At 32.4% G+C, this 12,791-nt stretch overlaps 3 protein-coding genes and 1 non-coding gene across 4 annotated transcripts; 1 reads left to right on the forward strand and 3 right to left on the reverse strand.

Moving 5' to 3' along the window:
• The first annotated feature begins 1,074 nt into the window (after positions 1-1,074).
• On the forward strand, positions 1,075-1,828 carry LOC123908645 (protein PELPK1-like). The gene has a single exon (XM_045959339.1). It carries the CDS (start codon positions 1,151-1,153, stop codon positions 1,595-1,597), a length of 447 nt encoding a protein of 148 aa, XP_045815295.1. The 5' UTR covers positions 1,075-1,150; the 3' UTR covers positions 1,598-1,828.
• Positions 1,829-3,313: 1,485 nt separating this feature from the next.
• Positions 3,314-4,427, reverse strand: LOC123908646 (dolichyl-diphosphooligosaccharide--protein glycosyltransferase subunit 4A). Its single transcript, XM_045959340.1, has 2 exons — positions 4,328-4,427; positions 3,314-3,617 (listed from the first exon to the last, which is right to left on the reverse strand). Exon 2 carries the CDS (start codon positions 3,586-3,588, stop codon positions 3,475-3,477), a length of 114 nt encoding a protein of 37 aa, XP_045815296.1. The 5' UTR covers positions 3,589-3,617; positions 4,328-4,427; the 3' UTR covers positions 3,314-3,474.
• A 1,697-nt stretch (positions 4,428-6,124) lies between these two features.
• Positions 6,125-11,524, reverse strand: LOC123908648 (pyruvate dehydrogenase E1 component subunit beta, mitochondrial). The gene is made up of 15 exons (XM_045959341.1): positions 11,313-11,524; positions 10,605-10,657; positions 10,471-10,524; positions 10,292-10,372; positions 9,998-10,024; positions 9,840-9,902; positions 9,251-9,337; positions 7,940-8,065; positions 7,650-7,783; positions 7,459-7,531; positions 7,279-7,344; positions 6,957-6,995; positions 6,743-6,867; positions 6,547-6,661; positions 6,125-6,450 (listed from the first exon to the last, which is right to left on the reverse strand). Exons 2-15 carry the CDS (start codon positions 10,626-10,628, stop codon positions 6,382-6,384), a joined length of 1,083 nt encoding a protein of 360 aa, XP_045815297.1. The 5' UTR covers positions 10,629-10,657; positions 11,313-11,524; the 3' UTR covers positions 6,125-6,381.
• TRNAH-GUG lies at positions 11,468-11,539 on the reverse strand. The gene has a single exon. It is a non-coding gene; the product is annotated as a tRNA-His (tRNA).
• Positions 11,540-12,791: the final 1,252 nt, after the last annotated feature.

Raw genomic sequence — 12,791 nt, forward strand, 5'->3', positions numbered from 1 at the left:
TATTATCTAACATGTACATCTTCAATTGGCGAAATACGCAATTGTAAAGCTAAGTTATTTTTCTTCAATTGTGTATGTGTGCCATGTAATTGTACAACTTTTTGTTTAAAATTATTAAAATTTCTCCTGAAAAGACTTATTAAAAATTATTCAATTAAGCTTTATGAATTGTGGTTGTGTATACCGGTACTAGTAGTGGTAATTTAGGTTTGAGTTAGTTTTGAGAGGCTTAAGTCTATATTTAGATATATAAATAATTGAACAAAAAATCTGATAAAAAGATCATATAATACTTTAATCACAATTAAATTATTTTAAAACACATTTTATAGTGTGTTCTTAATATATAAAAAAAAAAAAAAGTAAGTTTTCCCTCCTCTCCAAAATCAATTCCCAAAATAAAGTAAGTTTTCTTCTATTTTTTTTTTTGGGTGTTTTTCACATGTTCTCTCCACACATGAGGTAATCATGGTCGATTAAATTGGTTCTCTTTGTTTAAAAAGTTTTAAGTTGGTATCTTATATTACTAATAACATCATAAATTCATCATTTCCGTCAAATTTTTAGTTAATTCCATCTATAACTTCCACGTAACGTCCCCTTAAGTTATCACGTACGTGACTCTATGAGCTACATGAATGTCTTAAACATAAGTTTGACTAAAAATAACTAGTTTATTGTAACAGCATTGATAAGGCAAAGGAATAACTCAAAACTTTTTTAATATAGAGGACCAAATTAAAAATTTAAATAAATAAATGTAAAGAACCAAACATACACTAGTACAAAACATTAGAAAGCTTACTTCTTTCTTTAGACTCAACCTCATAGGTAGATTCTAGTGCTTATATAACTTTTCCATTAATCATCTCATTGTTGATTACCAAACACATTGCAAATCCACACAAGTAAACTCCTATTCTACTATACTTCAAACCATTCAAAAAATTGGATGTCCAACTTTTGGGTCTCCATTGTGTTTATACTATCCAACCACCATCACCAAATGAAGGTTAATTAGCTAAACCAACGTGGAAAAAACTCAACAATGATATCTATAAAAGACCTTCCACTAATCTCATAAATATACAAACTAATCAACTCATAGTAAAATCTACTAAAAATTCATCACAAACCAAAACCTTTTACCATGGCCTCTTATAGTTCCTTCATTTTAGCAGTTTTCATTGCTATTTCCTTCTCAAGCATGAACATTAGCCTAGCAGCTCGTAATCTTCTACAAACATCAAATCCAACTACACCAACACTTCCAAAACCAACATTGCCACCTTTGCCAACAGTTCCAACATTACCTCAAGGAAAGGTTCCACCTTTGCCAACAATTCCAACACTACCTCAAGGAAAAGTTCCACCTTTGCCAACAATTCCAACATTGCCTCAAGCAAATGTTCCACCTTTGCCTACAATCCCAACATTACCAAAACCTACTCAGCCATCAATTCCTAGTACAATCCCAACCATTCCAACTATTCCACAATTCACTCTTCCACCACTTCCAAACTTTCCTACTACAATTCCAATCACTTTGCCATCATTCCCCTTCTTTACTCCACCACCTTCAAAAACTAGCCCTTGAATGAAGTTCATGTCAAGTGTTTTATAGATTCATTTAACATATTATACATTGTTCATTTGTTGTTTGGGATTATTAGTTTTTGTTTGTATGTGTGATCTTTATTTTTCATTTTTCTTCATACTTGTGTGCATGGGATTGTATTCCCTTTATTCATTACTTTATGTATTTGGAGATCTATTGTTATAGTGTACACTTTATAATATAAATGTTATATTTCATAGTGTTTAAATATGGATGGTTATAATGCATAATATATTAATTTCAAAATATTTTTTCTTGACTATATATGATTTATACAACATTTCAGATATACTTTCACCACTCCCCACCATTTCCCTGTTCTTCTCCCCACCATTCCTCAACACACTTTCCCTTGTTCAGACTTTGTACTCTCTCTAGAACATGGAATGCATGCAATAGATATAGATATAGATATAGATATAGATATAGTTTTATTACTTTCTTACATTACTACCAGTTATACAACAATGCAATGCGCAGGTTATAAAAGAACAGTATCCAGTAACATGAGAAATTATGATAACAATATAAAAAATTATGGATTATGAATTGCTAATCGTCAAAACAGGTGGTTAAACATATATAAGAACAGTACACACTTCTCAGTTCTCGGACCCTTTCGTGTTTCGGCTTCCCATATAGCACGTTTCACTCATAGTGCAGAAAAATCTTCCTAACAGATATACATTTTTTTGAGTTGTTCAACAGGTTACTGTCAAATATTGACGATTCAACACTCATAATGCAAGATTGACATCAATTAAGCAAGAAATGTCAAATATTAACTCTTAAAAGTAAATCTAAATTTTGAGTAAAAATGAAAGGCGCACGGACTATTAACATGTCCACCATATATTCTAACTAAAGATGCATCAGACATTTGAATATGTATTTCATACATTCTTGAGGCCGCATCCTTATCTAGTCTATGCTTGTAATAATCAACTTAATTCTTATCACACAATAGATCCAAACCAAAGTGAGTTATGGCTAATTGGAGTTATAGATTAATTGATGGATAAAGAAAGCTACAAGAGAAAAGAGGCCACCCTATCACTATATCTATAATGTCAAGCAACCAATCTATCAGTAATTGGTGCAGATGTGAGTGAATGAAATCAATTGTGTAACATTAATTTGGTTAAAATAGAGTCAAATAAAGTGATGCATGTTACTATGTTTTTACATTAAAAAACAAATTTGATGTGAATCACATAAATTCGTCAAAATTTCGTTATAGTCAAACTTGGACGAGGCAAACTCAATTTTGATACAAATTAACCAAACAAACCAAAATCCTACTGGGTTATAGGAAACTCACTTTTCAAATCTCATAGTGCATCCAAATACACACTTCTATCTGAAAAAGATTCATCGCCTGAACTTTCCCCCTTCTCCCGCATACAGCCACCAATCCTCGTGAATAATTTGGTACAAGTATGCTTCACAGAAGACAAATGTAGTCTAATTGACAAGGCATTGCATGAATTTGCAGAATCATTAAGCATAAATTATCAGCAGTCTCTGTCATAACTCATAATTTAAAGCCAATGGCAGCCATGGCCTATAGGGCATGAATGCGGGATAGTGGGATACGATTAACTTTCTCAGTTAATCCGAACAAACAACATCGTGGCCGGCCATCAGCATTTGACAATTAATAGTTTTGTAATATAAACACTAATACGCAAAATATAAACCAACGACAATGAAATATGGTTAATACCAACCATCAAATATTGAAGATTTTAGCTGTTGTCATAAGCTACAAACTGACCTTACAGGCCAACCAACAAAACTGAATCCAACAAAGTTGTATTTTGAATACATAAAAAAAAATAAAAAAATCTTAGTATCTAATTGGCTTCATATTTAGGGTCTGCAATGACCAAATGATATGCTATAACCAGAGCAAAAATGAAAATGCCAAGAAAGTTGGCAATAAATCCCAAAGCTTCATCATCAATCATCTTTTTCTTCCTGGAGGTGGCAATAAAATCTACATATGATTAAAAACAAATATCAATAAAACTACATACAATGTGATCTACTTGTTAAATCAACTATTAGTGCCTATTTGAATTGACTTATGACCCGCTTGGATAGGTTTATTTTTTAGCTTATAAAAAATAGGTTATACAAATACATATGCTTCTATGTTAATTCATAAACTACCTTGACAAGTTTATAATAATACATAAAAAAAAAATTATTTATTTGCATAAGTTGTTTTACATAAGCTAAAAAATAAGCAAATCCAAACGGGCCTATTTAAGCTCATCTACTGGCATAAACATGTGTGACACCATTATTTCCATAAGCTCTTCAAGCTTACAAACTTGACTTTATTTTACCCTTTATTAGAGAAAATCGTAGCTTACTAAGATGAAAAGTGGTGAGTGTTTATGCTATAAGCACTTGATTAAGTTTGTTTATTTTATGTCCAAACAGAACCTAAATCAAATCTATCTCTGGCTAACTAGTAACTACCCAACCAAAAAAGATTGTTTCTTTTCCAATTTCGCAACAAACCCATCAAACAATTCACATTGCTTACAATTGCAATAATATATAAAAATAAAAATCTGATAAATTGTTCAATAATCACAATAAAACGAATTTCACCATCACTATATATAAATAACGAAATGACAAAAAAAAAAACGTAGATGAATGAAAGAATGTGAAGGAGAAAAGTAAGAAACTGACCTTTATCTGAGATCGTGAATCGGAATCGGAATGACAGACCGAGTTGGTTTTGGTGTGAAGACTTTTTGTTGCTGAGTTTTATTCAAAAATTCACTGAATTGACCAGAACTGTTAAACGCCGTCGTTTTATTTTATGCTACTTTTTTAAAAGGTTTAATTACAGTTTCGTCTTCTATTTTTACTATTTTGCAGAGTTGATCTTCTATTTTAAAATTTGGCAGTTTTAGTCCATACATCAAATATTTTGTCTAAATTATGGTGATACAACATATTTTAAATGAAGTTTATAAATGATTTTTTTTTATAATTTCATCGATGTTGGTCATTTTTCATCATTAGATCATATACCATGTCTTTTAAAACATATCACATTATCAATTTTTAGACAATATTTGATGAAAAGACTAAAACTATCAAATTTTAAAATAAAAGACCAATTTTGCAAAATAGTAAAAATAGGAGAACGAAAACTATAATTAAGCATTTAAAAAAAAATGTGCAACTTTTTTTCCAAAGGGTCACAAAGGCAAATGTTGAAACCATAACGCATACACCGATGCAAAATAGCAAAAAACAGATTCAACTAACTCGAAACAATTTAGAGAATTGGTCTATTATAAAGATAAAAGATAATCATAACTCTTAAATTTAACTTTAATCCACCACCACGCTCGAATCTTAATCTGGTTAACCACCACCTTGATGTGAAAATCCTTCAAATTAAATACAAGATTATTTCGCGCCTTCCATTATATCCATACCGTAGCAAATGACGAACATGTAACTCACAAAACTGCTGCAAAGCATGACAGTGGCCATTATTTGGTAATGCACTCCGCACACCTAACCTTTTGAGAGATATCATATTCAAAAAACAAATGCACCAAAGTTTCATCAGCATAGTGTTAAATCCTGTGATAATCTGGTTTTGGTCCAAGAAAGAAATGTTCTAGTTCAAAGAATGAAGCGACTGCATACCCTACAATTAGATAATTCACTTAATTTCAATAAGGATGAATGATTAATAGGGACTGGTTATAAAGAATAAGTATTGTTAGTTTGTTGGGTTGTTATGCCATCTTGAAATAGTGTCATGCAGTGTGGGTGTGTAGAATGACTTGAATAATCATCGATAAAATTACTCAATTCTCTTCTTCACCAAAAGAAGACCCTGTTTATCCTAAAACTAATAGAATCCTCATTTCTAACATGTTATAACTTCATAATGGTGTGATTACAAATTAAACCGATATTGTTTTGTGGATATCTTTCATATTTTTATCAAGCAAACTTTCACTCTAAGTAACCGGAAAAAAAAAACTTTCGCTCTAAATTATCAAAGGCTTTTATTTGATCATTTTTTTTGTCAAGTAGTCAATCAATCTGGTACACCCGCCAATACTACTTGTTAGTAGATCGGAAAATTCACCCTTAAAGTGGATAAGTGAAATACTAGGGTTCAAACTCAGACCCCCTGCATATATAATGCAATGTTACTGAGCTAACCTCACGTGACTATTTTTATTTGATAATTAAGCCCAATAAAAGAGTGTGCCTCACGGGACCGATTTATTACATTTTTGGAGTTTAAGAGACCAGAAAATTGTGTTAAAAAAGTACGTTTTTCAGATTTCCTTTAAATAACTAACTTAACTACAAGTTCCAATATGTTATTACTATATTGGATTAACTTGTTAGTAATAGTATTATCCATAAAAAATGAAGAAAAAAGTGTGAAAGTTCACATATATATCAAGTTATTGGTAGACATAAGTTGAAGAGAACCCCCAAGTTGAATTTGGACATTAAATGTCTGTATTTTTTTGTTGATGAAAATGTGTCTGTAATTGTACAGTGGCCTTTTCTATTGTTTGTAAATGGAGTTACAAATACCACTGAAATTCCGGGTTGAAACCCGGATGAAAGCATCCAATGAGTGAAACCTTTCTTTATGACGATGTGGTGGAAATTTGGGAGCAATAATTTTCGGTAACATCAAGGGTTACCAAACAACAAACCACAACTTGAAAAAATTTAGGACTAAATTGATAATTTTAGGCAGCTGCAGCCAAAGGCACAGATCTGTGGCATGCTCTCTTTGCAGCACGAACAATATCTTCAACCTGTACATTCACATATACCAGAACACAAACAGATTTAAATAATCCATACCATATACACAAATTTAAACCTAAGAAGTACTATTTAAGAAACATTACCTGTGGGACAGCCAATCTCTCTAGATTTGCAGCATAAGGCATGGGAACATCAGCCCCAGCAATTCTCTCAACCGGTGCATCAAGATAGCCAAAACTCTCCTCAATGACGGATGTACTGCACAATAAAAGTATGAACTTAAACAACTTCCGAGAGTTAACTAGAATGATATAGAGAAACTAATGTTAAGAGATAAACCAGATTTCAGCGCCAACACCATGCTGAGGAAACCCTTCTTCAACTGTCACCAGTCTGTTGGTTTTCCTGACAGAAGTATTGATGGTGGATCGATCAAGCGGCCGGATTGAACGTAAATTAATAACCTGTGTGGATATAGACCATCACTCATTGTTAGTCATAACCAAAAAGAAGCTGCATAGGTGAAAATTTAACACACTATTGCAAAGCCTACCTCAGCACTGATTCCTTCTTTTTCCAGTATCTCAGCAGCCTAAACAAAGTAAAAAAGTTATTTACAAATTTTGCTTGTTTGGGAGGACTGGAAGTGGTTAGAGATTCTAATTTTTCTTCAAATATATAAAACACATAACGAACAATTGATCCAAAATAATTATTTCCTCTTTTCTTCTATTATTATTTATTTAACACTTACATGCAAGACAAACCTATATCATTTCACATACTACTAGTACTAGTGCTAGGTAAATGATAATTAAATTCTTGAACAAACAATAAATATCTAGAATAGAAAATGATCTTAGGGTAAAACAAACCTTTAGAGCAAAGCCAACCATTTTTGAGAAGGCTGTAATAGTCACATCTTTTCCTTCTCTCTCAATCTGTCAAGGGAAAACGCATGAATTTGATAAGAATGCTAAATTTCATAATGTGTGACACTAACAAATACAAGAAAGGTGTATCTCAAATACTTCAGACTACAGATAACTAAGTACCTTCGCTTTTCCAATGGGAAGGCAAAAACTGGAATCAAGAACTTCGGCGGAAACAGGGAATGACTCACCATATCTAGAGCACATAACCCATCAAATTAAATACCATTTAAAACTAGAAATAATGTGCAAAATCTTCAAGCTTCAACAGGTCATTTACAAATTACAATTACTAATCAAGGAGAAAAACTTACAACAACTCATTTTCAAGGAAAACTACAGGATCAGGGTCCCTTATAGCCGCTTTAAGTAAACCACGAGCATCTTCAGATGAATATGGTGCCAACACTTTTAACCCAGGGCACGATCCATACCAAGCTGCATAACACTGCATAAAAGCAAAGTTATAGGGTACATAAATATATACAAACACTAAAGTACAAAACAAGTGATCATTAGGTCATGACCAAAGTAAAACAGTGGATATTGTAAACAAATAGTTAACAGAAGTTTCACATAGAAGAAAATGTTAGGAAAAACATACATGAGAGTGTTGAGCACCAACACCAGCAGCAGCACCATTGGGTCCTCTAAAGACAATAGGTACAGATATTTGCCCAGCAGACATGTAATTTGATTTCGCAGCAGAATTAATGATGTGATCTATTGCCTGCAACACAAATCAATATGAAGTCAAGATGATGAAGGGTATGTTTAGATATTAGTCTTTGGAAAATTATTTTGAATGAACTTGACTTCACACAATTGATTTTCGTCAGAAACAGTTTTTTAGGGGAAAGTGACTTTAAGTTATGTTACGTGAAAAGTGGTTTTGACATAAAGAACTATTTAGTGTTGATAAAAAAAACTTTTGGGCGTGTGATTATTAACATGGGTATTCAGATGAAGAATTGCAAACATAAGGCATGCAGAGTCATAATAAATTTCACCAACAATTAAAGTTGAGAAGGAACAAAGTTCCGGTAAAAAACCTGCCAACTTACAATGCCTTGGTTAATTTATGAAGTCAAGGCACTGTAAACAATAAACTGAACCAGTTCTTCCAACATAGAGGTCAACAGGTTTCCAATAGCCACAAATCCATAGTGTTTCTTTAGCAGGGCAGTCAACCACAGGATTTTGTGGGTTGGGTGTGCTTCCGCAGAACATAAAGAAATGCTTTGGATTTTGAATGAGGAAGCTATCATATCACCAAGATGCATTAAATAGAGACTGCTACTATGTCCCCGTCAGATTTATGTTGGGATTCTTGCCATGCCTGCCATTCAAATTTGACGTCCACGCACACACACACCCTCCTTTGATGGTTTGAGCTTTCACAACATCCATATTTTAAGTTTATTGCTGAAACTTACTGATTTTGCTTCAGTTATCAAGGTTTGTACATCTATACTGTATTATCACGACTTCTAAGTATTAAAGAATAATGTCTTTAATTCTGGGTAACTTTTCAACTTTTGAGCATCTATTGCATCTTATATGAATTAATCATCTTATATACATAATTTTCAATATAGTGATCATCTGGGTATAAAATTTTTGGGGTGGAACTCACGGGGAAGTCAATATGTGTCCTTGGTAAATTAATCATCATTTTGAAACTCAGTAACATGTGTATATCATGCAGAAGACATAATTCATAAGATGCCATCCAATAATTATTAAGGGCAGCCAACTTTTCATGACAAGATTTTAAAAGTTAAGAGCATGGCTTGCAAATTCCAAACAGAAAACAAAACACAGAGAAATTAAGTGGTGGCAAAAGAAGTAAATTAACGCACTTAATTGCACACCCAGTTTAAGAAAGAAACGATGCAGTGAGATAAATGCTAACCTGCATGGAGAAGTTAAATGTCATAAACTCCACAACAGGCTTTAGACCATAGTAAGCAGCGCCAACTCCAATCCCAGTAAACCCAGCCTGCATTATTTAATGAACATTATATTTGAACAAATTATGCCATGCAAACAGTGAATAAATCCTTTTTTTCGTAGGAATTATCGTAAAAAAAAAAATCATACCAAGTCTACTCATTGTGTAACTTTTAAGATGGAAATAAACCAACCACTCATGGTACACTAAAATATCAATTTTGAGCTGTTGGTCACATGTGTTAAGAAGCAGGAATTTTTTTCATGTTCAATAAGCATTTTTTACAAAATATAAATTAGCAGAAGCTTACACGAGGAAGACAGCCCAACATGGCACCTCATACCATCACATTAGCAAAATTTGAATTTTATTTATTTTATTAGATGGTTGCACTAATGGCTGGAAAAATAAAATTTAAACCAATTCACAAGCAAGGGTAAATAAACCTCAGCAAGGAGGGGCAGAAGGACATGAATAAAATAACCTCGCAAATGAATGGGTGCAAATAAAAGCATCAAATAAGTGAGGAAGTGTATGTAAGAAAAATAACCTCAGTGATGGGAGTGTCGCGAACCCTCTCAGGGCCATACTTCTCCAGAAGTCCCTTGGATATCTAAAATGAAAGAACAAATAAAATTGGCATATTTCATAATAGATATCAAAGCTCGGCAAGAAAATAACTTGAGCAAGTGGAAACACATAACTAACCTTATATGCACCTTGATATTCTCCAACCTGTAATCAAATACAAGCAAAATGAACATAAGAAAATGAACTCCAATAATTTATTTTCCAATATACTATTAGAGAAAATAGGATACACGTAATGTTGCACTGTCATTTAATAGCAACCATGTATTCCGCCAAACCACCCCACTTTAATTATATGACATGGCAAAATGTTCGATTTCTATTGGATGTCAATGTAAAATTAATTTACGGTGACAAAAAGCATATCCATTAAACTCATACTATTAAATAAATTATGGATGAGCTACTTACCTCTTCACCCATCAAGAAAACTTTAGGATCAGCTGACATTTCCTCATCAAGCGCAGAATTGAGAGCATCTCTCACTGTCATCTGTATAAAGAGATATTTTCATTTCAAAAGGGGAACACTATGAATTAGAGTTTAATAAGGTTTGACGTGATGATAAGTAAGAAAGCAACAAATTAAACCTGTTTGGCGGAAGAAGAGAACTGTCTGAAATTGGAGAGGGTATGGCGAATACTCTGAAAATCGAAGTGTTAATAAAATATTGTGAAATGAAAAGCACAGAAACAGAATTGAAGAAATAAGATTGGTATTTTACCTTGTTTCTTATGACACCCAACATCTTGCTTCCTTGAACTTGATTAAATAAAACTAATCACAAAATTGTAATCCACACATCAGACAAACGAAAAAATCTAGGACAGAAGATAGCTAAGGTATTAACAAAGAGTACGAAACCCTAAGAGGTGTACAGAAGTTGGATGAGCTACTTCACCCAATATTCTGTTTATTAAAACCTCATACAATACTATGAAGCACGAACACTCCTCGAATAAGGTGCGTGGGTGTCGCCATCGGTGTTGTGTCCGGTGTCCATGTCTATGTCTGTGCTTCATAGATACAATATGATCTACTTGTTAAATCAACTATTAGGAGCCTATTTCAATCTACTTATTCGAGCTTATGTACAGACATAACCATCAAATCAAATCCTTTCACATTGATTATAAATTACGATATATAAATATAAATCTAATGAAATGCTAACAAGCACTAATATGGATGTAGGTTTTGCGGCGCAACTTGTTATCTTTCATTCATGTGTGTCTGTGTATATATATTATTACAAATAAATTTTTCAATAATCACAAAATAAAACGAATCTCACGCTGAAATTATGCGAAACTAATATTGATCATGTCCAAACAGAGCGTATAAATTAAACAGAATCAAAATTCAACGTGGATTCTTCGATTGAAAAAACGAAGATGAATGAAGAATGTGAAGAAGAGAGTAAGAAACTGACCTTACGCGAGTGAGATCGGGAATTGGGATTACAGAGCGGGTTTGTTTTATCATTCACATTCACTCTGAATTTATTCATAAGGCGTGAATTGAGCGAAGGTGCTAAACGGTGTCGTTTTGTCTTATGCCGCAAAAAAAATGAAAAAAAAATAGAAGTGTGGCTGCTGGGATTCGAGCCCAGGTCTCCACGGCCACAACGTGGAATTCTTACCACTAAACTACAGCCACTTCATGTTATATTTTGTGAATTTTACTTTATATATATAATAATAATGATTACTTAATTGAACATGCTCAAATGGTGCCCTCTCCATGCACGAACAAGATAAATGCTAATTATGTTGTATGTTGAGAATGTCACATTTTATGTTTGTTAATAAGTCAAAATGAACTTGATAAAAAAAAAAGTCAAAATGATCTATATAATATAAATTTTCAATCCAGCGATTGATTTACAAAATTTGATTTCGTTATCGAGATATTGACAAGTGGTACACTATGCACCACTTGTCTCACTCTTTCATTTTAGCCCAAGCCATAAAAGTGTACCACATTATGAGATATGGCAAATGATAGATAGTTTATTTTTTTTGTAGAGAGATAGTTTTTATTTTATAAATTAAGTTTTGTAGAATTGAATGAGACGAAACTCTAATTCTAACGCGTTATTAGCGATTATCAATTATTTGTGAGTTCATGTGTTATCGGGTTATTTGTGCACGCTCCTTCAAAAGTTTAATCTTAAATACAAGATAATAGATATTGGAAATCTTGCATTTTATATGATGTGAAAAATGTTAAAAGATAATAGATTTAATGATAAATTTTCAAAAATTATAGATTTTCATACTAGTACATAAACAAAAATTAAAATAATGATATTTAATGATTAAAAACATATATTATAAGACAACACTACATAAAAAAAAAAAAAAAAAAAATTGGTGAACGCATCTTCGATAAGTATTTGTGTGAAGTGAGAGGTTGAGATAATAGAATGAGATTACTTAACCTTCCTACATGAGAATATAGTCCCCTAATGGCTAACGCAGAGCTAGACCATCAATGTAAGGTGAATCTTGTGGTCTCGACATTGATAATTGTCGGAACAATGGTTGAAAAGTATCATGACATTAAATGTCAATTACTTCGATATCGATTGTTATGGAAGTGCAAACCTCTGTAACCGTTTAACAGGAATGTATGGTCTTATGCCAACGTGTTATCGAGCTGAAATTGACGCTAAATAAATCGAACTCAACGTTAAATTGGACCTACACATATTTTAGAACAAGTAGTTTAAAAATTTATTCTATACGACTATGTTTTGTATTTTTTTGTCAAATACTTATATTTTTGCCAATACTAAAAATATAGGTATGTGTAGATTAAATAATAATAAATTGTCTCATAATTGCAGCTCAAATAATTACAAGAAATATTATTAGAGTGATTGAAGTTCGAACCTAGGGATGGCAAT

The sequence above is a fragment of the Trifolium pratense genome, linkage group LG2, assembly GCF_020283565.1.
Source record: "Trifolium pratense cultivar HEN17-A07 linkage group LG2, ARS_RC_1.1, whole genome shotgun sequence".
Taxonomy (NCBI): Eukaryota; Viridiplantae; Streptophyta; class Magnoliopsida; order Fabales; family Fabaceae; genus Trifolium; species Trifolium pratense.

Excerpts from the sequence above, each read along its gene's own strand:
- LOC123908645 (XM_045959339.1), top strand. The coding sequence starts at position 1,151 with ATGGCCTCTTATAGTTCCTTCATTTTAGCAGTTTTCATTGCTATTTCC.
- LOC123908646 (XM_045959340.1), bottom strand. The coding sequence starts at position 3,588 with ATGATTGATGATGAAGCTTTGGGATTTATTGCCAACTTTCTTGGCATT.
- LOC123908648 (XM_045959341.1), bottom strand. The coding sequence starts at position 10,628 with ATGTTGGGTGTCATAAGAAACAAG. Across the intron at positions 6,996-7,278 it reads TGGTTGGCTTTGCTCTAAAG|GCTGCTGAGATACTGGAAAA; the intron begins GTTTGTTTTACC and ends TACTTTGTTTAG. Across the intron at positions 6,868-6,956 it reads AAGAAGGAATCAGTGCTGAG|GTTATTAATTTACGTTCAAT; the intron begins GTAGGCTTTGCA and ends ATATCCACACAG.